At 42.8% G+C, this 27,075-nt stretch overlaps 1 protein-coding gene across 3 annotated transcripts; it reads right to left on the reverse strand.

The window, feature by feature from the left end:
- Window positions 1–89: 89 nt before the first annotated feature.
- Window positions 90–27,039, reverse strand: MED15 (mediator complex subunit 15). 3 transcript variants are annotated; one of them, XM_053959651.1, is made up of 18 exons: window positions 26,753–27,039; window positions 21,796–21,883; window positions 20,573–20,624; window positions 20,076–20,105; window positions 18,697–18,912; window positions 17,911–18,179; window positions 15,971–16,354; window positions 14,822–14,914; window positions 9,884–10,003; window positions 5,124–5,266; window positions 4,678–4,805; window positions 3,661–3,795; window positions 3,201–3,264; window positions 2,974–3,040; window positions 2,362–2,522; window positions 2,028–2,194; window positions 1,791–1,889; window positions 90–1,652 (listed from the first exon to the last, which is right to left on the reverse strand). In XM_053959651.1, the coding sequence occupies exons 1-18, from the start codon at window positions 26,818–26,820 to the stop codon at window positions 1,519–1,521; spliced, it is 2,418 nt and encodes an 805-aa protein (XP_053815626.1). In that variant the 5' UTR covers window positions 26,821–27,039; the 3' UTR covers window positions 90–1,518. The 3 variants fall into 3 exon arrangements, with proteins under 3 accessions (XP_053815626.1, XP_053815624.1, XP_053815627.1); XM_053959649.1 differs by having other exon boundaries at window positions 90–1,655; window positions 26,753–27,033; XM_053959652.1 differs by lacking the exon at window positions 9,884–10,003 and having other exon boundaries at window positions 90–1,655; window positions 26,753–27,028.
- Window positions 27,040–27,075: the final 36 nt, after the last annotated feature.

The raw sequence follows: 27,075 nt of genomic DNA on the forward strand, positions 1-27,075 counted from the left end.
AGCCTGTGAGTTTTCACTTACCACAGAACACAGCAGCCCTCATCCCATGGTGTGCTAACAGGGAAGAGCAGCACAATGTTAGCATCCAACACAGGAATAATAATAAATTTATTACAGTAGAAACAAACAGATAATGCATTAGCTCGTGTACAAAATACTGACAGCATTCTGCTGCCTCAGTCAGTGCTTACTAAGTACCCACATTTAAAAACATCCTAAAACTGATGATACCACATGGATTTACAGAGGTCACAGCAATTTCTTGACACTACTGTAAGAGAGCCCAGCTACTCTTTAAGGTTTGCTGCACAATACAGAGAGAAATGGGGCAGGATATAATTGGAACATCTGATATTTGAAATTCTCCTGCACCAGGAACTTAAAAAGAAGCAAATTAGACACATGGGGAAATATGAAAAATGCATTAAATTAGTTACTTGTGCTAAATGTTTTCACTCAAAGTGCCAACACTAAGGCAGCTTGATGACTGACTTGAGTGCCCATCACTGTTGAAGGCACGATGGATTAGTTGTCAGTTCTACTCCTGAGATGTTGCTTTTTGCCTTTTTTGTTTAAACAAACTGATGTAGTATAGAAACATTTTCAGTGCACTGCATTAACTCCCACTGGAAGCCAGGTGCCTCACAAAGACTCTGAAAAGAAGAAATGTAGCTACAAACCTGCTGGACTGATTTGTGTCACTTGGCCTTTATACTGTTGGTTCCCCCCCATCTTTGTGTACACATTTACTGAATTTATAGAGGAAGTCAGTGTTCACATCAGTATCTCTTCTTTCTCATCACCCTTACTCTGTTGGAGTGAGAAACGTGGTCCATGCTAACCAAAAACCATTTATACAAAGTTGCATTTCAAATAAGCTATAAAAGGTTTTATAAAATGAAACCTTTTTTGCTCTGTTTGGTTCCACATTCCCACCCCCAAGTACAATTATGCAGATTTATCTCACATATTTGAGGGATGCCTTCCTTAAAAGGATGCAATTTATCCCATTTCTGGGCAAAGCTAATAGTCAAAAAGATTTTCTGCACCTACTGGCAAGTTTACAAGCACAATTGAGTTGCAGCTCATTTATTTCTGGGGCAGTATCAGGTCACAAAACATACAGTGTGAAAGAAATACTGGCACTGAGCAGATTTTGAAGCAAATTAGGACATTTTTCCCTACCCCCTCTTATACCAGACTCCCTGATGGAAGTCCACAAATAATTTCTTCTCTAAGAAGACAATAAAAACTCATCCTAAATACAATCTTGAGAACCATATATACACATTTTGTATATCTGAAAATGCTGGCAAAAGTCCACAGAGGCAGAAGATAGAAAGCATGAAAGCTAAGTCTAACATCAGGTTCTCTACTGAACCTGACAACCTAGAAACAAAACAACATTAGGCTTCTTTCTTCTGAAGTAACCTCCCCAGACTGTGGTTTTCCAGTGGCATGTGGAAGAGGCCAGCTGTTGAGAGTTTCTTTGTGGCTTCATGATGCAGAGGTGAGCTGTTATGCAGCAGAGAGACAGGCCTGACGAATGCTTTGTGCCCAGGTGTTCAAGAGAGCTGTGACTGAATGCTTGTCTGGGAGTTGCAATAGTTTTGAAGTCATGTATCTATACACTGACTGCAAAAAGGGATTGGCTGCTGGAGAAAAAAAGAGATAGCAGATAAAGGAAGTTGTCATAAAAATCGTATTAAAAACACTAAACTAAAAGAGCAACATTAGGTGTTCACACTTCCCCACTACTGCCACAAGCCCATGCCCAACAAATGTCATACCATACTGTCTGGGGTTCTTTATCCACAGAGGGCTCTGATCTGGATAGTCTGCTGGAACACTGAGCTGGAGTGGTGGGACATTTGGAAGATTCTTGTCATCTAAAAGGCAAACACACTTCCATCAGAACAGAGCGTTTCTTGCCAGACAGGAGACTTTTAGTGCATATTTGAGCTTGATTTCTAGCCTGTGAACCCCAAGGAGGAACCAGACTGCACATCTCCCCCCTTTCTTCTTACCTAGCTTGCATATGAGATGAACTGTGCCATTGTTACTGCAGTGTGAAGGGTCCAGGTTCACCAGGAATTTAGGATTTAATCTTGCAACTTCTCCTTGTAGGACATTTGGGATGGTCTGTCTTTCATCCTCTTCGTATTTCCTCTTCCGAGGGGAAGCAATGGGGGCCCTAAAACACAGCCCACAAAAGGACTTGTTAAGTATTTCACACGTGAAAAACAAAAAGGTACAGGTCACCCCCATCCATAAACCCATCTGTTGTTTTAGTGATTTCTGCAGAGGCATTTTTGCTCACTCGAGGAGCACTCTGGGCAGGCAGCAGCCCGTGGTACCTACGTGATGGGCTGCCCGTGGATCGCCGTCATCGCCGGCATGAACGTGCGGTACAGGGAATGGTTGAAGACTGGGGAGCGGATGTTGGCCAGAACAGCGTCCAAGAGGGGCTGACACAAGTACTGCTGCTTGGTAGGGGGCACTGGGGGAGGTGGTGGAGTAGGCTGAAACACAACAGAAGCCCCTTCTCCTTTAATCGTCACCAGAAATAGAAATATCTACTGTTGAGTCTGAAAAATTTTTACAGCAGTAAAATTCCAAGGCATGAAATGCAAGTGATTCTCAAAATTGTACATAGTAACATTAAGGGAGGAATAATAATAAAAAAAAAAACATAATTCAGTTTTGGTTTAGGAAGATTAAGAATTATTTAAGTCTTGGCACAGAGCACAAGAAATTGAAATTCTTAACTGAATTTCTTACATTTCATGTAAGTCACACACAGGTGACTTACATGAGGTAAATGCTTGCCCATTTTTTCCTGTTTTCTTAGTTTGTCCAACCTTACTTGAAGTTTTAACAGCATGAGTAATAAAAACTGTAAAAATGATCCGGCCAAGTCTTAAGACCTTTTGGAATGAGTTGCTTACTCTGCTGGCCCAAAGCATTACATACCACAGCCATATCATTTTTCAGCTTCTCCAGAGCAATTTCACATTTCTGCAGCGTCTTCAGGGGGCACCTGAGGAAGAGGAGAAATTTCATCCACATCACCCACCAAAGAGGCACCTCAGCTGAAGTGTTTCTGCTGTCTGAGCCCCAGACACAGCCTCAGTGGCAACAGGGCTGGGGGCTAACAGCAGATTTCTGGAATAGCTGGGAAAACTGACAGGAAAAGTTACCGTTTTGAAGGGTCAGTCAGGATATCCAAGAGACTCTTCATTTTACTCAGGTCCTTCTTCCTATCTGAAACAGTATCAGAAACACAAGCACTGACTACAAGAAAAGCTTCCATTCTTGCAGACAGAAATACAGCACACTGTCAAAAATGAAAACATGAGCCAATACTAAAGAAAGTAGTGAGGATTAAAGATCTTTCATCTAATCCTAAGTATATCCAAAGCATGAACTCTACATGTTTCAAAACCATCAGAAATTAAAAAAAAAAGAAAAAAAGAATTTAAGGATAAGGATTTTGCCCATTCCTCACACTAAAGTCTTTAGTTAGAAGCAAGAAAGAACAGCTCTGACATTTTTAATCCCTGGAAGAGAAGTCACCACAAAAGACAAAGTATTGCTTTTTTTTCAGCAGATAATGGGGCTGACCCAGATAAATGCATGGCCAAATACAGGAAACCTCACCTTCATTTTTGTCTATTTTATTGATCATCCTCCGGAGTGGCTCAATGTATTTTGATAGTTGTTTGAGTTTTTCCAGATACTGTTGCTCCTCTGACTGACCAGAACTGGCTGGACTCATGACAGAATTTGGATTTCCTGGCAAAAAGGAAGACTGCATGTCACAAGGAGATAAAAGATACTGCAGAACATTATTGTTACATTTCAGAACCTTGATCTGAAATGTGGCACTCTCAGTGTAGCTTGTGTCAAATCTGTAACTGGATACCCTCCACAGTTTAAGTTCTTACCTGACCTCTAGTTTTTGTATGGAAATAACATGGTTCTATGGGCAGAACAGCAATTCCCACTTAATACACGTTTTTCTGCAAAGTTCCACATACCCATTTTCTAGGTCTTTGTTTTGCCTTCACTCTGATGCTTTAAAAATGAAACAAACACAAAAAATTCACAGGAGTTTTTGTTAAGTGGATCCTTTCCTATCTGCAAAGCGCACAACAGCAGTATGAGAAGGAGCCAGTATGTGACCTCCATTCATAGTATCACAAACTGCTTTTTCTGTCTGGGAGGGAAGTGCCAAGTGCCAGAGTACACCTGGGAAGGTGTTCTGGAGCAAAGCAGCCTGGGATTAACTGCTGCCTGGGATTACCTGGTTATGTCTTTTACAACTGCACAGTGTCACTAAGGGTTCCTTCCTGTCGGAACTAAGGAATCATTATGCCTCTATAAACTTGCTCCATTAAATTAAGTATCATTCTTTTTCACAAAGACTGGGGAAGTTAGAAAAACCCATTAGATAGTTCAGTAATGAGAAAAGAGGTTTCAGTGGATTTTGATTTGGGAATCCAAGAATTATGTTATGTGGTGTATGTAACATGTTTACTACCTGCAATGCCAGCTGCTACACAGAGCTCTTGCAAGTTTACACTGTGCCAAAAATAACAGGTTTCCCAGGAATTATTACAGTTACCAAAACACAGCCCAACCCATGGTGTGCAGTACAGCTCTCAGATCATTTACCTGGAGTGTTTAAAGGACCTGGGGATGGGACACTGAAGTTCTGAGGTGTTCGTGCAGCTGCTGGGCTCTGTGATGGTTGTGGAGATGGACTGGGGAGAAAGCTGCTGGGTGATGGAGCAGGGCCAGAGCTGAAAAACAAGCATAAAATTAGACCTGCCAGAATCTGACAAGGCAGGATCATCAGCCTGTAAGCAGGTATGATTTTAGTAAGCATCATCATGGCAGTCTGCCATGTAGTTCTGCCCTGGTGAGATTTGATACACAGATTCTTTATGTAAAATGTGAGTTTTTAGAGTGAACTCAACACAGTCTCACCTGTGCTCCCAGTGGAGCTGGTATCAAAATTCATTCACTTCAATGGAAACAGAGTAAGGCTACTGAATGTTTCTGAGAACCTCACGCTTAGGGCATTAACAGAAGTGCTCAGAAGTTGCAGTGGGGCTCACCTGACATTTGAGTTTGGCTGAGAAGTTGGCTGGCCTGGCTGAGGAGATGGCTGGGGCTGCGGTGGTGGAGGCATGGACTGGGGTGTCTGAGCCTGCTGGACAGGAGATGGGGATGACATCATGGTGATATTGTTCTGGCTGACCTGGGATGTGGGGAAAGATACCATCAACAACAACAAAAGGGAGCAGAGCATGGGAACCTAACTAAAAGGCTTTACCTGTGGAGAGAAATGTATCCTCAGGCCTACAAGAAATGAAAGCATTAGTTTCCTTTCTCCCCCGTAAGGACACTCCCACTTGTATCACTCTTGAAGCTCTCAGGGCAGTAAATCTTATCAACTTCAGTAGAAATGACCATTAAAACTGCACATAGCTTGAATTAATTGCATAATAATTATTTTTCACTGCCCAAACCATCATGTTGCAATTAAAATGTCGGAAGTGCCCCGTGAAAAACCTGTACTTTATTAGAACTAAAGAAGAACAGGAAGAAAAGACATTTCCCACTTGATAATTAAGAGTCAAACCCCCCTCCTTATTTAGACATTTTAATTACAGTCTTCAAAGGTCTGTCAGACTCAGCTGCAGCTTCTCAACTGGTTTTCTTTAGGAAGAAGGAAGAAAAAAATTAGGTAAGCCAAATCACCAACATCTTGTTTAAATATTGAGTTCTGAAAATTTGGGTGGAGATAGAAACTCCAAACTGAACAGCTGGGTGGAAAAAAAAATGAAGTAGTTTTCTGACCTTTGGAGAATGATGAGGTGTGCCTAAAGGACAAAAAGGCAAGTAAGAGCATTTCCAGAACAGCACCATTATTCTGTATACTCTACAGTGCCAGAGCCAGATGAACACTAAAATTTGAGCAACTTCTCACATTTGTTCTAATACACAATTTTCCTCTTAATCACTTAAAACCAAACAAGAAAACCTGTGCAATGGCAGAGGCATGGGATAGTAATGCAGATATTGAGTGATCACATTTGTTTAAGGCACATGCAGAGAGTTCTTGTGACTTGAGGCTGTAAATAAGTACATACAAAGATAAATGGAATTAGCCTGCAGAGGTAACAGACTGTGGCTCATTAACCCATGTGTCCATTCTGTAAGTCACTGATTAGCATCTTTGAATTAACAACTCTTTCCCTCAGTCTAAACCATTTTTAAGCAAAGGTTCCAGAAATCCACAAGTCCCAGGCACGTCACAGGCACTGCAAATTGGTGTTGCCCTTCAATCTCTTGTTAAATATCCATCTAAATAACCCAACTGTGCGCAGAGGACATGATATCTAGCACACTGAAAAGTATTGCATTCTCTACTTTTGCATGGACACACTGACTACAACAGGAAATGATCTGCTTGGTACATCACACTGCAGCTATGCAAAAGGTCATATTCCCCCCCAAAAAGGTACAAACAATCCCCCAGCTCAGTGCAAACCTACTAATCTTGAAGATACTAGTTTATAACCCATTACAGAATAGTTCAAAACCAAAAGCAGTCTGACATACTATGATTTTTTCTCAGTCTTCAATAACCCCTCTCACACAAAGTTAATATATGGAACAAGTGAGGCTGAAATGATAAATATCTTCCTTTTCTCCATAATCAACAACTACTAGGCTTCTGTTTTCCAAAGGAGGTGGATTCTTTAACAGCATGTCTCTCCTCAACAGCTGGGAAAGCATTTCTGAGATTGAAAAGCACAGTTTGCCTCCTGCAGACACCATGTTTGGAAGGAAGCTAGGATGGACACTGCAAAGAGCATTCCCTGATCCTTCACAAGTCTATTTAATGTGCTGTTAGACAGCAAGTGATTTAGAACTTACCCATATGGCACTGCACCCATTTTTCATCAAGTCAGACTAACACCACTTGGAGTGGTTCATCACTTCCTGAAAATCAGGCCCCTGTTAAGTGTCTCAAGTTGGTTACAAAAAAGGACTTCTGAACACTGAAATCCTTCTGTTTTGGGAAGGAAGGAGAAAGATTTCATTAGGTTTCCTGCTAGATTTAAGTTTCTGTGTGTAATTGAGCACCAAGGATATTATTTACAATTATTTACAAGTGCTGCAGAAGAGTGAAGAAAAGGATATGCAGCATTTACTGTGCACATAAGCACTGGATGAACTGAATTCTTTTGCACTACCCCTCCTCATCCAAATACTGGCACAGGCAAACAGATTTCCTCCTTTTCAGGTTTGCTCTCTGCCACCTTCATTTCAGGACAGCAAAGGCCAATGCCTCATAGTAAGCAAAATGATGACATTTTCAGAACCATGCATTCAGAAGTGTGCAGTTCTGAACTGACTGCCTCAGTTTTCTTTGACAGCTGTTCATTTGTTACATCATTTCAGAACAGGTTTAAAGATTATTTCAGATTTCTACATTGTTTGTAGGATAAAGATTAAGATTGTAACAATTTAATGAAATTTCAACTTCTAGGGGAATGCTCTTTGCAGCTGACTCTGAGTAAAAAGAAGGCTTAAAAAATAAAGAAAAACAAACACACTACAAAAATAGCTATGAACCCAAAAGACAAAAACCCCCCTTCTCCAGAGCTTTAATTCCATTAAATTCATTCAGCTCCAGAGTTAAGCCATGGTTACTGATCATTTGCACACCCTGCATCTTCAACAGACACAAGGAAATCCAAGTAGATATTTTTTCCCTCAAGGATATGAATTTCTGCACATAAAAGCATGTCCATGGACAGCTACAACAGCCCACTGAGCATGAATTTGCTCTGTGACTCTTCAATGACCTCATCATGACACATACTCTAATTTTCTGAAGTCTTGCCCAAAAAGTACTTAGGCTTGCATGCTAAAGTTTGCATTTACATCCACTAAACCAAAGCTATTGTCAGTGTTCAGAGCACACTGTCCTGGAAGATAAACCCAGCTATGAGTTCTATCTTCATTTTGCTAAGTCTCAGGCACTCAGGAGATTAGGCTGGTAAGGGCTCTCAGCTCTAACTCTCTTGCAAATCAAAACACCAGGTGATTGTGGAATAAAACCTCATATCAATAATTTTTTGTTTTGTTTGAAAAGACTGTAAGAAGCAAAAGACCCCAACCAAACAAATAAAATCACTGGAGAATCTATGAGTATTGTGATAAAAAAAGCCAGACTGTTTTGTCTTATGGGATAAAAATAAATAGCCACAAGGCATTGATATCATATCTGGTCCTTCTGTTGAAAAGCATTCTTCAGTGCAACACCAGGATTCTTTTCTAAAGAGAAACTACACCCTGAATTACCTATCGCCACACCTAAATGGATTTTGATACTACAGTCAAGGAGAAGACATGCTCTTAAATGAGTGAGTAATAATCACAAATCTGCTGCAGCCCTTCACTCCTACTGTGAACAGCTGCAAGGGCTCTGATGACCAGGAAGTTATACCCAGCAGTTTAGCATTTTGTAAAATTAAGAGATGTAAAGGACAACATTTCTAATTTCTAATCTACCTAGAACCTGAACAAAGTGTTCTGGCAGACAATACTAGAGATTCATGCTGGTCCAGAGCTGTCAATTATCTGGCAGGTCAGACTGCCTTCAAAACCTGCTTCCAGCCACCAGTAAACCATGACTCACTCACTCATCCCAGCACCTGCTTCAGAGCCATTTTCACTACAATCATTGCTCATGAAAAACGTCTCTTCTTCTTCTTCTGCTTTACCCACCACTTTCACAATCCCTGGTATGCTCCTGAGAGCATTTCCTGATGAGCAGCTCAGTGGTGTCAGAAGTCACAGCTCCTCAGTAACAATGGCAGTGCTCAAAGATCACCCTATGGCACTGAATGCTTGAACTAGAAGCCTTTTGCCACGAGTGAACTATGAAACAGAAGCCCAACTAATACTTAAATATCCATGGGAAAGCCTCAAATATTGTGGATATTTCAAATGGGAGATGATTATCTCAGTCAATATTAACTGCTAGTGACCAAAGCACAAAGTAAATTCTCCTCTGACTCCACAGCTATGCTGGGCTTTGTGTCAGTTAACAGATACACACTGTCCTGGATTGGAATGACCATCCATCTTCAGCCAGAAATGACAACAGATGTGTTTGCCTAGGACTGCAGAATCTTTCTGGTCACTGTCACTACCTTTGCAAACTCCTGAGAAGAAATGAAGTGCTCTGACCTCATGCATTTTCCAGCAAGAGCTGGATAGGAGCTGCCAGCCTGCCTGCACAGGATCTTCTCTGATGCAGGTACAAGTGGAATCTTTCTGGAAATTCCTCCTACGCAGCCATGAAAGAAAAGAACAGCTCAAATTTTTCTGGGTCCCTGACACCATGCCAAGAAGCTGCTCAAACTGGAATGAGCCAAGTTTACTAATAGCACGAGAAGCACCTATACAGAGCATGAACATATGCCAAGCAAGGTCCTGGACACAACTCAGCCAGGTACACTCCAGTGCTGACTTGCAACACTCAGAAATGCACACTCATGGAGTGTGGACCTTTAATCCGAGTCTTGAATCAATTCTGAACATGGCAAAGTTTCAAATGTTAAAATAAAGACCTCTCCCACTTTAAAAATGCTTTATTTGATATCCCAAGAAAACCTATTACTTAAAATGAATAAGGATCCATAAAAATCACAACCTAAACACACCAACACCCTGAGTAACAGCAGCAAGTTCATTGTCTGATGCACGAGTGAACAGTCCCCTCGCTGGAAAGGCAGCAGCAGGCAGTGAAGCTTTGCACAGCTGCTGACACAATGTGCTGTGACCCAGTAAATACCTGTGGCATTTGCTGTCCGCCCAAGGGCATGGAGCTCGGTGGTGTAGCAGGCACCGCGCTGGTGGGCGGGAACCGTGGTCTGATTTGCATCCCACCTCGGGCCATGGGTGCGGTGATCATCTTTGAGGACAGAGGGACAACAGACAAAAGTAATCGCAAAACAAGAAATGCAGTGCACTGGCAGGATGAGAAGCACATGCAGCCTCCAGGAACTGGGGAGGGGGAGCATGAAGGGAAGGTTAGTGAGCTTTTCTCTAAAGGCTAACCTAACCTGCTGGCTTGGAAATCCAACTCCTTTTTATCCTCCTATCCATTTTCAGAGAGCACCTCATGAACTCCTGGTATCCTGACAGAGCTCATACAGCCTCAGATTTGTGGGTCAAGGGTTGACTATCCTGTCATTGCCATGAAGGGCCTTTCCTAAATCTTTCCTAAAATCTTGACGTTCTGAAATTCTTGGATATAAGTACTCCAAGTTTGCTGTCAGGAGCGCTCCATCTAAGAAGCTCTATAATGCCACAGGTTTCTGATGTGCTTCCCCCACTGTGGACTCCAAGGGTTCAGCAGTGCTGGCCATGCCCCTCTGTTACAGGACACTGTCACACAGTTCAACAGCAGCTGTCAGTGCACTGCTCCACAGTGAGCAAACTTCACACCAGCCTAACCTATGCCAGTATAACAACGCCAAAGACAACAAGAAGGACTTCCAGGTTTCAAAACTCTATTTCCTTCCTTTTATAACCCACACAATAAGTCAAGTATACTTTTTTAATTACCATCATTTGGACAAATACCTATTCCTCTACTACTAACTAAGGTGTGCTAAATTTTTCTGAGTCCATGATCTTCCTCAAGCTTTTTGATTCTCCAGCTGTATGGAGTGAGCACACTCTAAAGTACAATCATTTAGGGTGAATGATAACGGTTAGCATTAGAATCAATTCTTATTTTAAAACAATATTAGGACTATGCTGCTCTGCAGTGTCTAAAAGTACCTTTCAGAACCATCAGCCTGCATGTGCTACAGAGATTTTAATTTTTTATATCTGTATAGCCCTCTGCTACTTAAAATTTTATATTACCTCACATACTGAGAATTTACAATACAGCATATATTTGAGGTAATATTCAGGTAGCTTTGGTGGATTTACTTATCAGTAAAAGAGCTTCTGTTTGGGACCTCAAAGATCTACAGTAAAGTTCTCTGGGCTACCTTTTTTTCCTGGCTTACATGTTACCAAGGAACCTACACAATCCTAACTAACCTAAGAGATGATGTAATCTCCTTCCTATAAATGGTTTGGGGCACTCCTGCCGGGTGTTTATGTAAATGGACTGAAGCAGCCAGCAACACATCTCTAGAAAGTCAAAGAATGCATGTGCTTACAATTGTTAAAAATAAATAAAATTAAATACAACATAGCAAGACTGAAAAAGGAAAGCAATAACTGATAAAGAAAATAGTGTCAAATTCAGCACAGCCGTTAGTTCACAACATCAGAGCAATGCAGTCCCTTTCCATCCAGGCAAAGAGGGATGGTCAGAGACAGGATTTCAAAAGGGGAACAAAGGGGAGTGCCTCAGACATCACACACACATGCACACGTGCACACACAGCATGCAGCAGCTGCCAGAGCAAACACAACAACCCAGCACTGCCACAGAGCACAGGTGGATGCTACGGAGTGCAGTGAAGAGCTACAGTATCAACATGAGAGCTGGTGAAGCAACATAACCCTAACAAAACCAAAAAAAAAGGGGGAAATTGCTGGGGTGGGAGGGGAATATCCTTTCAGGCACAATCACCCCATCTTAGAGCCTCGTGAATGCACACAGATCTCTGGAGCTGTGGAATCCCAGGCATGTTATGGTGACCCACATGTCCCATCTTGGCCATGTTTCTGAAGCCACACCACCAAAATGTGAAGATTTAGATTACTTCCACTGAGGCAAAGGAAATTAGAAGAATATCCACAGGTTAAGTGTCTGGCAAACCACTGAACACCAGCATGACAAACTCCAATTCAAAGGCTTTCAGGTGTTTGTAGTATTGTGGTTGGTCAAACAAGTGCTCAAGCTTACAGTTTTGGGTTAGGGTTTTTTGTATTTTTTTAAATGTGTGCTTTGGAAAGGAAAAAAATATATATATGACATCAATTCCACTCTCTTAACAAAAGCAATCTATTTTCCCCCATTCTGCAGCTCATTTATATTTACAAAACCCATGATCCTTTGATAAAGGAGTCAGGAAAGGGGGTTCCAAAGCAGTATGTCCATAAAGGAGTTACTCTTATCATAAAATAAGAAGACAACCAGAAATGTTTAAGTACTTTTGAGGAAGATTTTAACCGAACACATATCTTCCTCCACAAGTGAAATTGATTCTTATGAGGTAAAATTCCAGACCCTGTAAATTGAGATAAATCAGAGAGCAAGAAGATCTCCCTCCAAAGTAAACTACAAACCCCATTATTTGTAAAAAATGAAGTGGAATAGAACAAATAGAATCCAGAACCTGTAACTTTCTTTTATCTAACATCCAAACATCCAGCATTCCATAAATACACAGCTTCTGGTGAGCACATGTACATACACTGCCACTGCACTGAAGGCAGCTCAGATTTTCAATCAGCACCAGCCACTCTGCATTCTGAGCACCTGAAGGAACTGCACCAGAACAGTGACTTAACTTTACTCATACTTAACTGCAGTTGATTACTGCTCTTTGTCCTTGGTGCTGCAAGCATTTTGTGTAGGTCTCTGGCTGCTGGGACACTACTGCTGTGAGCTTCCCTGTGAGTTACATGCTCACAAGGACTGGAGCAGGGTAACATTGACCTGTGTGGTGTCTTTATAACTTCAGAGCAGAACTTCTCACATGAATCCATGTTTAAACCCGGGACTGCTTTTCCTTTTATGTAGGAAGGATTTACAGAAACTTTATGGAAAAGGAAAAATGCAGACATAGCAAGCAAAAGTCCCAGTTTGAAAGCCCTTAAAGACTAAGTTTAAATGTAACAAGCAAAGATTAGGGTAGGGTTTGTTTATTAAAAAAGCTTCCCGGAACCAAATAAAGAAATCAAGGCAGATTTATTAAAAATGCTGATGTTACTGAAAAATGTACTAAATAGAAAGCAAAAATCTAGTCTTAAAAGAGACTTCTTATAAAGTAAAGAAAATCCTTACACACTTTCAACACTGAAGCTGCATTGTAATATTATATACAGCCACAATCTTAAACCTATTATATACAGAAAATATTTAGACAAATACAAGAAACCCACTTAGTTATTGGACTTCATAGTGGTAGGTGAATTTTAGTAGACTCATCTTGCACTGGCATGAACATCAGTGGAGTAAAGCCCGTGTGTGGACTATTCCAAACTCCACATGTGCTAGATAAAGAGCAATCCCCACACAGGACTGGATAAAGCTGCAATACAAAACTGGCTGTCAACCATGTTATCACCCAAAGCTTTTCAAATGCACTGTGCTGTTAAGCCACTGGCACATGAAGTCGCTAAAGGGGCAAGAATTAAGTTGACTCTACATAAACACAATCCATCTGCTTCAGAGTTGAAAAGAGCACCACTAAAGTTAGTAACAAGAAAAGAAGTCAGTGTCTCCTTCCAGTCAGCCTAAGTCCCTGCAGCTCCCACCTGGAAATTATTTAAGAAACAAACAAGTTTTAATTCACATTTCAACTGTAGGAAGAGAATTCTGCATTGCTGCCAGCACTGTCCCAACTGTACTTACCACTGCCCAGCTTTTACATCCTGTGTTACATGGACACAAGCCAAAGGAGCCATTCAGAAGCAGAACTTGGCCACACCAACAAGGATGAGGCCAGCTGAGAGCTACCATGGTACAAGACACTATCCCTGATACAAGTCTGGGACGTGCACATTGGAGAAGCAATTGCTATCACAGTCCACATAAAAAGCTTCTTACTGAATCTATAAAATTACTTGTGCACTGAGTGGAAAATGGTGCTTGAAAAACATGGAATGTCTGGGTATACAAAAAGAATTCTGCCATGAGTCCTAGTCAGCTTCATTTTATGTGTCTGCCTCTCTATTCATCTACAGAGTGGTGATATTTGTACTTACCCATGTCTGTAAAATGCCTCAATATGAAACACTACACAGGTAAGCCACAAAAGACTTTCATATTCTTGTGGAAAATGGGATAAGAGGTTCAGCTCAAGCCATTCCCCACTTTTTTCCCCATGTCTCCTTCATACCAGACACACATCAAGAAACAACCACTGAGGCTGCAGGTATATTGCAGGATAAAAACAACCATGTCAGACAACAAGCTTTCACCCAGCACTTTTCTTTTTTTAATGTAACTCTGCACTTGTGACACACGCCATTTGTTCTTCACAATTCACATCCAGAACAAGAGCATCTAGATCTACTGCCCATTTCACTCAGAAGAAGAATGAAAGATGAAAGGACTGAAAGGGGAGTGCAGAGAGTTTTCATCATCTATACTATTTGTTTATAGTCAATACATGAAAATGGAAGGTAAATCACATGTGAATAAAGATAGCAGGCAAAGATTCACAGTACAGAAATCAGTTTACACAACAAAGCAGTCACCTAGGAGAGTTTAATGAAAGAAGTGATAAACTCCAGGTACCAACAGTCAGACTTGTAGTGTGCCCACAGGAGACCATCTTACTCATGTGCATTCCTGTGTCAGTACAGGCAACACTCGTACCTCCTTGGGACAGAGAGCATGCACAGAGAGGTTGGCAATGAAATCCTGCCTCTGACTCCAAGCAAAGGAGAAACAGCAGAGAAGACCATATCCCCTTTATACAGGGGATGACCAATGTCAGACCCTCACCAGGAACCACCAGAAACCCAACTCCATGCTCATCTCTAGCATGCACTTGCCACAGGCCTGTGACACTGGCCCCTGGGCCCTTACCTGCCCTGAAGCTCCCATCTGAGCAGCCTGGGCCTGAGCTGCTTGCACTGCTGCTGCTGCTGCCTGCTGCTGCTGGACCAGCTGAGCTCTTACCTAGAGCAGGAGAACAAAACCCAAAGTAAACACCCATACCTGAGTAGGGTATGACACTCCTGTTTCAACAGCATTGACTATGCTCATTAAAAGGGGTATGGAGACAAGACCAGCCTCACCAACTAAAATGTTTTTTGTGAAAACAAGTTCCCATGTTTAAAACATTTAGAATAGTTTTCCCACAGACTGTACACCCAATTCAACAGCTTCTTGCACTTCTTACCTCTACTATCAGGTCTTATATATAAAAATAATAGCACTTAAATTTTTGGCAAGCCTACCAATGACCAGCATTTCAAATGTTTAGAAATTCATTACATCTGTCAGTGTGACAATTACGACATTTAACTACTCCTAGCTCAGCTGGTAGGAGCACAAAGTGGAGGTATCAACTCATCCATTTCTGAAGTGTGGCTGACACTCCTCCCCAGTAAGGCCCAAAGAAAAACAGGTCTGAGCTTTGGCTCAACAGTAACCTATGCAGCCCAGACAAAAATGACTCTAACGCTTCAAAAAGCCGCACCATTAAGAGGATGACCCAGCAAGAGATTCAGCGGAGTAGAACTATTGTCTTGCCCACCTTCTCTTCAAGGCAGGAACAACCAGCACATTAAACTGTGACCAGAACCTCCCAACATGGCAGCAGAAGCACAGCCAGCATGGCAGAGAGCTAAAACTGGCTGCAGTCTAGAACACTTCAAAGCACTTGCTCATGTTCTAGAAAAGCAAACTGCATGGAGGAAATTTTTCTTTAACCAGACTGTGTTTCTTTTTCTTTTTTTTCACTTGTCCATTCAAGAATGACACAAGGTATTATTTTTTAAATATCAGCTGCATCAATGGTTTTCACAGATTTCCAGAACTCTTAAGTACAAAACTGTTCTCTACTGGCAGGCCCAGATATAAACCTTTAAACACCCTGTACTCAAAACTTACTAACTGCAGAGCTCTTAAAAAGTTATGGTTTTCCTACTTAATTATTAGCAAAAGTCAGATATGTTTTATTTCTCTAGATGGACATAACAAATCAACAATCAGCTGGTCACTAGCCCTTACCTGCATAGCTTTTAACTGCTGTGGTGTGAGAGTGACAGGCATAACCTGACTGGGAATTTGTCCTGAGATTGCCTGAGGTTGAGAGACCATGGGCTGGGGCTGAGGCTGGGACTGTGGTGGAAGTTGAGACTGTTGTGCCTGAGCGACCTGTTGTTGTTGCTGCTGCTGCTGCTGTTGCTGCTGTTGTTGCTGCTGCATCTGTTGCATCTGCTGTTGCATGACTTGTTGAGGTGGCTGCTGCTGTATCTGTTGTTGTGGTATCTGCTGCTGCTGTTGCTGCTGCTGCTGTTGCTGCTGCTGCTGCGCCTGCATGACCTGTGCTGCCTGCAGCTGCTGCATTTGAGCAATCCGCTGCAGTTGCTGCTGCTGCTGTTGCTGCTGCATCTGAAAAGCAGGAAAAGCCAGGATGTTAAAGCTTCCAGCAATGCAACAGCAGATTACTTTTATACCATAAACCAAAAGTAAACAGAATCCTGATACCTCAGATTGGTGTTTTAAGCCCAAAGGGAAAGCCTAACCTTTTTATCCACTCATCCCTCATATATCTCAACCTTAAATGGTTAAATAGCCTGTATTTCCACATAACAAGCTTTCCTATAACTTTTAAAATCAAAGGTAAAGTCCATCAGCTTCTCCTGTACAAATGGGCTCAGATACAGATACAGTAATCACCCCTTACCAAAAACTGCACCAAAAACTATGACATCTGAAGTTTCCCACCTTGCTTTTGTATCTAAGGATATTATATTTTTATATATACATATGTCTGTATACATACACACATTTCTAAAGTGGCAACACATTAATCCCACAATGACAAAACAGCCACTATTGCTAAAGAAATTAAAGGGCTATTATTTTCCAATTTCTGTCAAAATGAAAGACTATTCTGACATTTATAAAGAGACAAAGATTTTAATTCCCCATTGCTATGACAAAAGAAAGCAACAAAACATCTGTAAAGCCTTTCCTCTAGCATGTAATATACTGCTGTCAATTAACTTGCCAATCTAACCTGAAGCCCTACCCTAAAGTGGAAATGTGTTAGTAACAGGCAGAGCTGATACTTCCACACAAGCCAAGCCTCACCTGACAAGGAACTGATTGTCATAGGTTACAATGCAAGATGTAACAAAACCTAGGTATTCTATTACCATCTGTTAAAACCAGGTAGGGCAGTGCTCTTTATCTCTCCCACAGCCAATCCTCCCTCCAGGAGATCTCTTCTGTTCATGGCCACTGAGTGTCCCTGCATGGCTGAGAAAATTCCATCATCCCATGGGGAGAGGCTGTGCCCAGGGGAGCAGCCAAGCATTCCTACCTGGATCCAATCTGACCTTGGAACAGCACAGCAGCCTTTGCCCACTGCATTCCCAGAGGAGCAGCTTTCTGCCCCACTGCATTCCCAGAGGAGCAGCTTTCTGCCCCACTGCATTCCCAGAGGAGCAGCTTTCTGCCCCACTGCATTCCCAGAGGAGCAGCTGTCTGCCCCACTGCATTCCCAGAGGAGCAGCTTTCTGCCCCACTGCATTCCCAGAGGAGCAGCTTTCTGCCCCACTGCATTCCCAGAGGAGCAGCTTTCTGCCCCACTGCATTCCCAGAGGAGCAGCTTTCTGCCCCACTGCATTCCCAGAGGGAGCCCAGGCCCATCTCCAGCAGCCCTGGAGCTCCAGAGGAAAACTCCAGCCTTGTCCAGGATCCTGCTCCAGCAGAAGCACAGCTGGCACTGCAGGAGGGCTGAGCCACCGTGGAATGGCACTGCTGCCCACACCCTGACCCACAGGCTGCCAGGGCCTGCTCTGACTCTGGCAGTGGTTTTGAACAACTGCATTTTATTTTAATTTTCCCATTAAATTGTAGTTCTGACTTGGGATCTCCCACTGGTTTGCTTTCAAAGCAGCACACTGATCACATTTTCCATTGTAGCTGTTTGTCATCACCTGCTGCTGGTTTTGCTGCTGCTGCATCTGCAGTTTCAGCATGTGCTGCTGCTGCTGCTGCTGGACAGCCTGCAACTGCTGCTGTTGCTGCTGCTGCTGCTGCGCCACCGCAGCGGCCGCCGCCTGCTGCTGCTGCACCTGGAACTGCTGCTGCATGGCTGACTGCTGGGCCTGGAACTGCTGCTGCTGCTGCAGGGCCACCTGCTGCTGCTGGAATTGCTGCTGCTGCTGCTGTTGCTGCTGAGCTATCTGCTGAAGCTGAAGCTGGGCTGAAGAGAAGATAGACTGTATTTAAAACATGATACCCGAATAATGTGAGATTAATTAATGTCCTTCCTTAGCAGTATATACTTTTGGTTCCCCAAATGGATGGGGCACATTAACAGCAGAATTAATTACACTTTGTACTACCAACTTGTAATTCACTCCTCTTCCACTGAGAGTAAGTAAAGAGAGTGAAAATGTGCAGGAAGAAATGTGCACTGAGGTCACCAGCAGGAAATACTGTACCATGGAAAACATAGGTAAACTGTACCAAAACAGTGTTCTGAAGCTGACATGGGCAAAGAAGAATTTGCTCATACAACAGCTACACTGTGTTGGCCATACTAAGGAAGACATTTATCCAATTAGGTAGCAGTACTTGAAATCAGTTCTTTCCCCAGTTCACTTGGCTGATTTAGCCACAAGTATGACATCTCTTCAGCACCTTTTCCCTGGGGAAAGGCCTTATTACTGAAAAGCTGATCTAACAACTTCAGCGGTTGAAGCAAACGGAACACTTACTCTGCTGAGTAGCTGTAGAGACACCAGGCATCCCATGAGGGGCCATTGCTGAGGTTCCAGGAGGCTGCTGCTGCCCTGGGAGACTCATCTGCTGTGCCATTGGACCAAGGCCTGTCATGCCACTCATTGGTGCCCCCTGAGCTCGGGAAGCCATGCCCATGCCAGGCGCCCCTGCTGCGGGACCCCCAGTCAGATTCTGCAGGGCATTCATTGGATCTGCAAAGAAAACAGACACTGACATGCAGCCAGCCGTGCAACTGCTTTTCCAGAACCCCCTGCTCTGCATCATCCACCCTCTGATCTGGCAACTTCAGGCCATGACTACATCCAATACCCTGACAAACTCAGATTCACTGCCCTGCCTGTGAGGCTTCTGGCACATCTCTGCCTCACTGTAAAGAGAGAAAGATGATTTAAAGTGCTCCACACAGATTTTAAATACATCAGAGAAAAGGAACTTATTAGCCATCTCCAATTTTATACACAAGTCAAAACAAGCTGCCAACAAAACTCCACGAGGATATAAAGCTTTTAACCTCAAAAACCAAGAGAGTCCCACTGTGGACCTTCCTCCTCTAGTCAGAGAAGCAATGCTCAGACCAGAGGATGTACATTGCTATACAGTTCCCCTCTAACATCACTGTTATTATGCACTGGATTAATTTAATGCCTTTCAAGACAGTTTTCACAATCTGAATCCTGGGCACACAGAAAAGTGAAGTTAAAGAGAAAAAGACACTTCAAGAGGTCAAAACACAACACGGGGTGCAGAAGCAATATTAACCAGGTACAGAACACACACCACCTCTTTCTTAGGAGTACTTCTAAAATAATTTCCAGCAGGCCAGACTGCATGTTAATCAATCACAGACTGCATATTTGCCCTAGAGAGGATAAAACCACAGGACCATACTAAGTCCCTAACATCCACTGCAGTGAGAATTAGCACAGAGGCAGAAGCCAGGATCAGATCTAAGCTCACCAAATGGCCCCACAAGTATTTCTGCCTCTGGTGCAACACCTGGGGAGCCACAGCAGCCAACAGACAGGAACCTGGGCTGCTCACCAGGAGATTATTTTCAGTCACTCTCGTGCTTTCATGAACCTTATTGCTGTGAGCTGACAAAAGTACAAACAGGGGAACAAATAAGTCTGGTGTGTTACACATAAAGCACTGGCCAAGCCTGTCACCCTCATCACTGAACAACTCCAAGACTGTCGAGCTTCCCTTCCTTTACTCCAGCACCATTTAATATCCCAGCTAGGGAATACACAGATGCTTTATTCTTAGTAACCACAGCCCTGATGTCTAAGCTGCTCTATTTAGAAAACGAGAGTACAGGGAAGGAAGAAAACAACAACAAAAAAGGAGCTCTTACCACTGACTGAGGCCTGAGATTTCTTATTGTCTGTAAAGAAAAAATGATTAATCATCTTTGTTAATATTGTCAAATTGACCTTCTGGATATACTCTCTGCAAGAAATATATTCACATCATAGTTTTAAAAATAAATTTTAAAAACACACTACTCTAGCTCTAATAAAACACATTAACCTAAGCCAATTTGGTAATCAGAATGCTATATAAAAATGGAAGGAAAGCAAAGATACAGAAAAAATTAGGAAGGAGGAAAAGTAGCAAGTTAAAATAATTTCTCAGATACTTTTCAATTATAGATGATGTGTAAAAGAAATAGTATTTATAAATTAGGCATGCATACTAGAGGAAGATTTTTAAAGCAACTTTTTAAGAATGACATGCAGAATCACACACAGAAGCCCTAAAATGTACTTTTTTTTTTTTTTTCTTTTATGATGATTCTATGAGAATCCACAACTGAGAAGAAAATAAAACCAAAGCTAAAAAATTACTTACGAATATCTCGGAAATGGATAATAAGCCTGGCCACAAGAGAAAGATACTCCTCCTAGAGGTGAAAAATGAGTATTTTAGCAAAAGAAATGAAAACATAATAACCATTACTTTCTGGTTCTTCAGTATTCTTCCTCAACATACTGGATTTTACTCTACAATGTGTGTGGGCTTTTCAGAGCAGTTCACTTCCAAGAACAGCCTGTTTATGAACCAGGAATATTTTCACTAATACGTCATTGGGGTTGATGGTACAAGAACGCCAAGAAACCACAACATTCACAGGAAAGAACCTCCCTGACAGCCCCACTAACAGGACCACAAAATGCAAATGTTATAAACCAACACACATTTTCCACTTCTTATCCACTATAATTCCATTTTTGTAAGAACAGCACCTGCTTACTTGGCACACTGAATTATTTAAGTCCTTGAATTATGCCACATTTGTACTACAGCAACTATTTTTAAAGCTAAATTCGTATTACAAACACAAGTAAATTAATAACTTGGAAGACTAACATGACAGAAATGTCAGAAGTGAAAAGACAAATATTCCTTGAAACATTTTCTTAGTGTGCTTCATGATTTGTAGGAAGTTGCAGAGGGCTGAGACAAGCCTTCCTGCCCATGAAACAACCCAGCAGGGAGGATGCCAACAGTGCCTGCAGATTTGTGACATCAGCATTGTAACATTTTCACCAAGACAGGTTCTATTTCAAACATGGCTCATTTGGAGCAGCAACAGTATCCATTTCTCATAACACAGCTCCAGGGAAGAAGTTTATGATTTGATAAGAGTGCAGAACTGTACATTACAGCCAGACTTTCACAGAGACCACAGCTCTTCCCTTGGGGTTACTCTTGACAGAGCCTTTTCATTGATATCCTAAATTTTTCTGACCACCAAACTGGAATGGTGCTACACTGTAGATAAAGGAAATTCCATGCAATTCACTGCACACAGACATTCAGGTAAGAAAAGTGTGGTTCCATATGTGCATGAAACACTGCAGCACCAGCAAAGCTGCCTTGCACTAAGGCCAGTTTGATGCATCTCTTGGATGCAGAACTCCTCACTTCCCCTCAAGGTAAGAGAAGCAGCACATATAAATCAAAATTTCAAATTAATCTGTATTCTTAAGTGCACTGGCTTTGCTATTTCTGCAATTCATTACAAACTTCTTTTGACACCCAATAACTTCTGGAAGCAAATAGAGATTTACCCTTGTTTTGGCCTTCATAAACACATGGCTCTCCATATCTTTGCTAGATTTGTTATGGGCAACACCAGCTTTCCTCATGGCTTCATCGCTGAAAAAAAAAAAAAAAGAGGAAAAAAACAAGGCTGGATTTTAACTGAGGGTATTACAAATACTTCCTGTAGTTAGAAAGGTCTGTGAAACAGCTTTTTACTCCCCTCTCATTTTATAGATTAAAAGAAAACAAAAAACCCGAATATCCATCACAAAAAAAAATAAAAAACAAAAAAAAAAAACCAAAAAACAAACAAACAAAAAAACCCACAAACAAACAAAAAAACCTCAAAAAAAAACCCAAAAAACCAAATCACCACCACATATTACTTAAAACTGCCACGCTATAAAGTTTCTTCAAATAATGGAGAAAAAAGCCAACTAATTTCTAAAAGGCAACACAAATATTCTTTGCAGAAATTCAAGACCAACTGCTAAACAAGTCATTATTTTACTGCCTGATGTATTATTTTGACAAAATACCAGGACTTATTTGAGAAAAACTGAATGACAGGATTAATGTAATCCACGTTTGGCAAACAATGAGATTGAAATTCCTAGCATCAGGATTTTCCAAAAGAATTCTCTAAACATAAGGTGGAAGAATAAAACAATAGGCTGCCCAAAGGCACAGAGTGAGGACAATGAGTGGGAGCATGGATTAGGGACAGAGGAGGGCAGAGGTGCAGCCGTGGGCAGGGTGAGAGGGGACATGAGTGGAAAAGAAGGGGCATTCTCAGTACATCAAAGAGCAGCAACCAATTCAACTATGGAACATGCAAAGAAAGACATCCTAAAACAAGGGGTTCAGCCAGGTGAAGCCCTGTTCCAATCCTCTAGGCACTGTCATTCTCAGAAACTTCCCTGCAAAACCTGTTCTTTTTTAAAGCAGCCTGGCAGTTACAGTCTAAATTCCACAAACAAGTGATCAGGAAATACTTTCACTTCATAATTAACATATCAGAAGGTTATTTCTTGGTGACTGCCTTGCACGAGCAGCTACCCTACATTGAATGCACATCAGGGCACTGAACCCTGGAGGTTTCAGCCACTCTGAAGAGACACTACTGGTTTATTTCCCTGGAATTTCTACGACCTCCCATGCAGCAGGAATGGTGCTTGCACAAGAAGCAAATGGGTTCAGCTTTCTGAATTAACTCAATGACAGTCTCAGAAGAGAAGAGCAGATGCTACAGCCTCAAAGGGCAGGAGCTTAGGCTGCCACAACTCACACCCTTACCTACAAACCAGCAGCTCACAGCTGAACTGCTGCAGTCTTCAACACAGAACAGAGGAACACTGGACCTGCTGGAAGCCTCTCGTGGGAAGCTGTTTGTGGGGTCTGGCAGCCACCAAAGCAATGCTGCTTATATATGAAGCTTACTTAAACTCAAGCAGAAACTGAACATAATGCAGAGTAACTATTCCTCCATGGGCAAACAAGCTTTGAAGTGAACTGCTCATAAAGGAGCTCTGCTGTGGGGGAAGAAGCTATATCCAATTCTCCTTTTTTTTCACACTTTCCTTTTTGGAAAGGCTGTCTCTAAATCCATGCTACTCTGAATTCTCCTTAACTTTCCAGTCCCAGTACACTGACAATGCCTTTCTTGTTGAGAGCACTGAAAACCGAGCAGACAAAAAGAGAAGACAAAGATTGCACAGAGGCAAGTGAAGAAAGTAACATGTAAGTAGCACTTAGGAGATGTGATAGAGAGTAATCAATATGGTATCAGGAACTTGCAAAAAATCCACAGCAAAGAAATTATCTGCTTTTATATGGATCATTCCCACTTGACATTATAGAACTTGAAAGATGCATTACTGTGACTACATCTGCATCACTGAAAATGCCACTCCAAGCTCTCCACATCCTATCTGTTAACATTCCAATAAACGTTTAGACTGGGAAGAAACAAGAACACACAATTTGTTCCTTGTTCACATATTTAACTGCAATCAACATAAAAATAGTTACAGTAAAAGACTAGGGTAGTCAGCTAAAAGAGTCGTAGCTTTAGCACAGAGCACATTCCTTGCAGAGCACCCAACTCTACAAAACTTTGGGAACTAGATGGTACCAAAAATTCAACCTCCATCTGCCTTGTAAGCACTCTGTAAATGTATCATCAGTAAACGTGTAGATGTGCACTAAAAATCTGCCTTTCTGATTTCATGCAGAGCACTCAGAGTTGTGGTTTCACAAGAAGCAGCGTTCAGCACCAGCACCAGCTCCTGGAATTCCCCCTCCACTCTCAAGAAGCTTCTTTCCAGCCCAAATATGTGCAACCTCTCACTCAGGCTAGCTGGTCTAACAGAAAATTCTTGCAGAACATGTTCTTCCAAACTGCCCCAGCTCCCTGCCCAGTCCACACCGTGACTGTGTGAATCAGCTGTTGCAGTGAAACACCAGGACAAGATCAGGGCCAGCACCTCCCAAAGTCAGGGACCATCACAGCAGCTGAGCTACATCTCAGCACAATTCCCTTCTCACACAGCCTCCAAGCAGCTCAGGGCAGGAACCAGACACAGCCACAGGCTGAGTTTACAGCCCAGATCAGACCTGTCCTTCAGGCAATACCAACATGTAAAACCATGCTAAGGAAAGGCCTTTAGAAGGGAGACTCCCAAGGCACCAGTGTATATACTGGAGCTAGGTAAGGGCCAGAATAAAGTGGTGCCCTGCAAGCAAAAGTATTTATCCACACTCCTACATCACTGCTGACTCCTGGAACACCCTGGGAGAAGCCAAAGCTGCTCCTCAGCCTCAGTCATTGGAGCTCAGGCTTCCAGTATGGAAGTTCTGCTTAGGCCTGCAGTCCCACAGCACCTCGGACTGGAGTCGGGACATCCAAAGCACGATTCTCCCAAATGTCCACATGCAAAGCATGAACATGGAGCACCGAGACTTTCCTCAGGATACCCCCTGCCCACACGGAAATGGTCACTCACACAACATCACTCCCGAAAGACAAAGCCCAGAAAACTCCAATTCTGCGTTGTAATGAAAACCCAAGTGTGGAAACACAACAAATGGAGACACCTACACCCAGCAGCTCTAAAGAGGCACTCAAAATGAGTTGTGGGAATGGTTTCGTGCTCTTAATGCTCAAGGCCAAGTGTTAACATTTACCTTGACAAGTATCACCTCTTGGTTGCAGGATGAACTGGAAGATACACAAACATTTAAGACTGCATTTCCCTAACTGCTCAGAACAGCCTTCCCACAGATTATAAAAACTTTCAGGTGATTCACCAGATATTTAATTACCTCCATCTCCCACCTACTATGTCAGCCTCTAATGACAATGCTGGGAGCTTCTGGAAAGAAATAGGAACTTGTTGCATAAAGAGCTCCAGTTTTTTTAGCAAATAAATTGCATTTATTTCTCATTCAACAAACTCTACATCTGGCTAGTTTCATCTAATTCCAAGTGCCACACGGAGCCAGGCCAGGCTGGTTTTGGATATCTAACACACAATAATTGCTTTAAAAAGTCTGCTGCAGTCACTGTAACAACTCATCCCAGTCATCCCAGTAACAGTTTTGCTTGCTTTTTAAACAAGGCCATGAATACAAATATCTGATCCACCCTGTAAAACTGGAAGTGACAAAAAAAGACTGTCACTACATCTGTAATAAAAAGCACAGAAATCATACAGAGACATCTGTGCACTTGTGTAAAAGAAAATAATTAGAGGGCATGTATTAAAAGTTTACCATTACTGTCATCTCTTCATTTGGCATTAACCTTAAAAGATTTTTTGGTCAATAGTAGTAATTTTTTAATCCCTTGTTGTACACTTCCCTTGAAACATTTTTGAGCATTGTTTGCTGCTTAGAGAAAACACATGACAGTTTGCAGGGCAAATACAAACTCAGCATTTGATTGTGTTAGGTTTGCATGTGCTTACTCACGTTTATTTCCTCCAAGCAACACAGCATTCAAGGGCACTCTTGTTTGCTTGTTTTGACAAAGCAGGAGAACAGGAGAGGAAGGGATTAATCTAACAAGATTAATGACTTTACAGAAAGTTTAGAAAGTGAAAGTTCCGTTGTGAGCACCAAGGAAGTCCGTGTGGCTCTGGCACACAAACACCATCATGCTTCTTCAAGGAATACTGCAACAGTTTAATTCTGGAACAGCACCCTAATTGTAGTAAACCCACAAACACTCACATTACTCATACATGTCATAAAAAAACAGTCCAGTTTTAGGTACTGATTGTTAAAATCAACAAGGGAATATCCAGCTTTCCAAGCACACGTGAATGGGCACTCCAACCTTATTTTAGAAAGAATGAACAGAGCTTTCACTTCTGTGCTCACCACCCTGCACAGCATAGAAGAGCCTTCCAAAACCAGAAAAAGCCTGCAGAGCAGCAAAGTAATTCAAGGAAAGCAGTTGTTTCACACAGGAAAACTGAAAAGGCAACAAGCTGAACCTCACATTAAACCACCAGCATTTTATTTCATGTTTGCCTAAAAAAAGTCAGACACAAGCCCTTAACAGTGATTTTCATAGCGCTGAATATGCCAAATTTCACAATATCATGGACACCGGCAAAATCACAGCCCTAAACCAGATGGTGTCAAGCAGGGCAGGAAATCGGTCTTGCTGGAGAAAGAGAAAGCGAAAGACAAGGAAGATCGGAAAAATTAAGTCAAACACCAGCCCCTGCTGGTTACCCCCGCACAGGGTCTGGGCAAATCCTGGCAACGAGACCCCTTAGGAGAGGAAACAGCGGCCCTCCCTTAGGAGAGGAAACAGCGGGAAGCGGGAGCCCAGGCAGGCAGGGGAGGGCCGGAAAGCCCTGCAGAGGAGCGGGCACGGGCGGGACACGGCCCGGCGGGACACGGCCCCGGGGCCGGCAGGAGCCGAGGCCCGCGCGCGGCCTACCCAGCAGCGGGCCCGCGGCTGTCACTCACATCTGGCTGACGAGCTTCTGGCGGAAGTTGGTGCTGCGCCAGTCAGTCTCGGGCCCGGTCACGTCCATGGCTGCCCCCGGGAGCGCGTCCCGCCGCCGCCTCCCGCCGCCGCCCTGGGCCTCCGCCGCGGAACCGCCGCGCCGCCGCTTCCGGCGCGCGAGGGATCGCGGGAAATGGAGTCCCGGGGCGAGCCCCGCCAGCTCTCGCGGGATCTGCCTGCTCTGTGTGAGGCTCGCTGGGAAATGTAGTCCGGCCCCGCAGCGCTACTCGTCGGTGGCGGCCCGGCCGCGCCCCGCACGGGCCCCGAGGGTCGCGGCCCCGGC

Source organism: Vidua chalybeata, chromosome 18, assembly GCF_026979565.1.
Source record: "Vidua chalybeata isolate OUT-0048 chromosome 18, bVidCha1 merged haplotype, whole genome shotgun sequence".
In the NCBI taxonomy this organism is placed as follows: domain Eukaryota; kingdom Metazoa; phylum Chordata; class Aves; order Passeriformes; family Viduidae; genus Vidua; species Vidua chalybeata.

Coding starts and splice junctions, on each gene's coding strand:
- MED15 (XM_053959649.1), bottom strand. CDS start 26,820: ATGGACGTGACCGGGCCCGAGACTGACTGGCGCAGCACCAACTTCCGC. Junction 18,913..20,075: donor ATCTCAGGCCTCAGTCAGTG/GTAAGAGCTCCT, acceptor TTTTCTTTGCAG/ATCCAATGAATGCCCTGCAG. Junction 3,796..4,677: donor AGGTCCTTTAAACACTCCAG/GTAAATGATCTG, acceptor CCTTTTTGCCAG/GAAATCCAAATTCTGTCATG.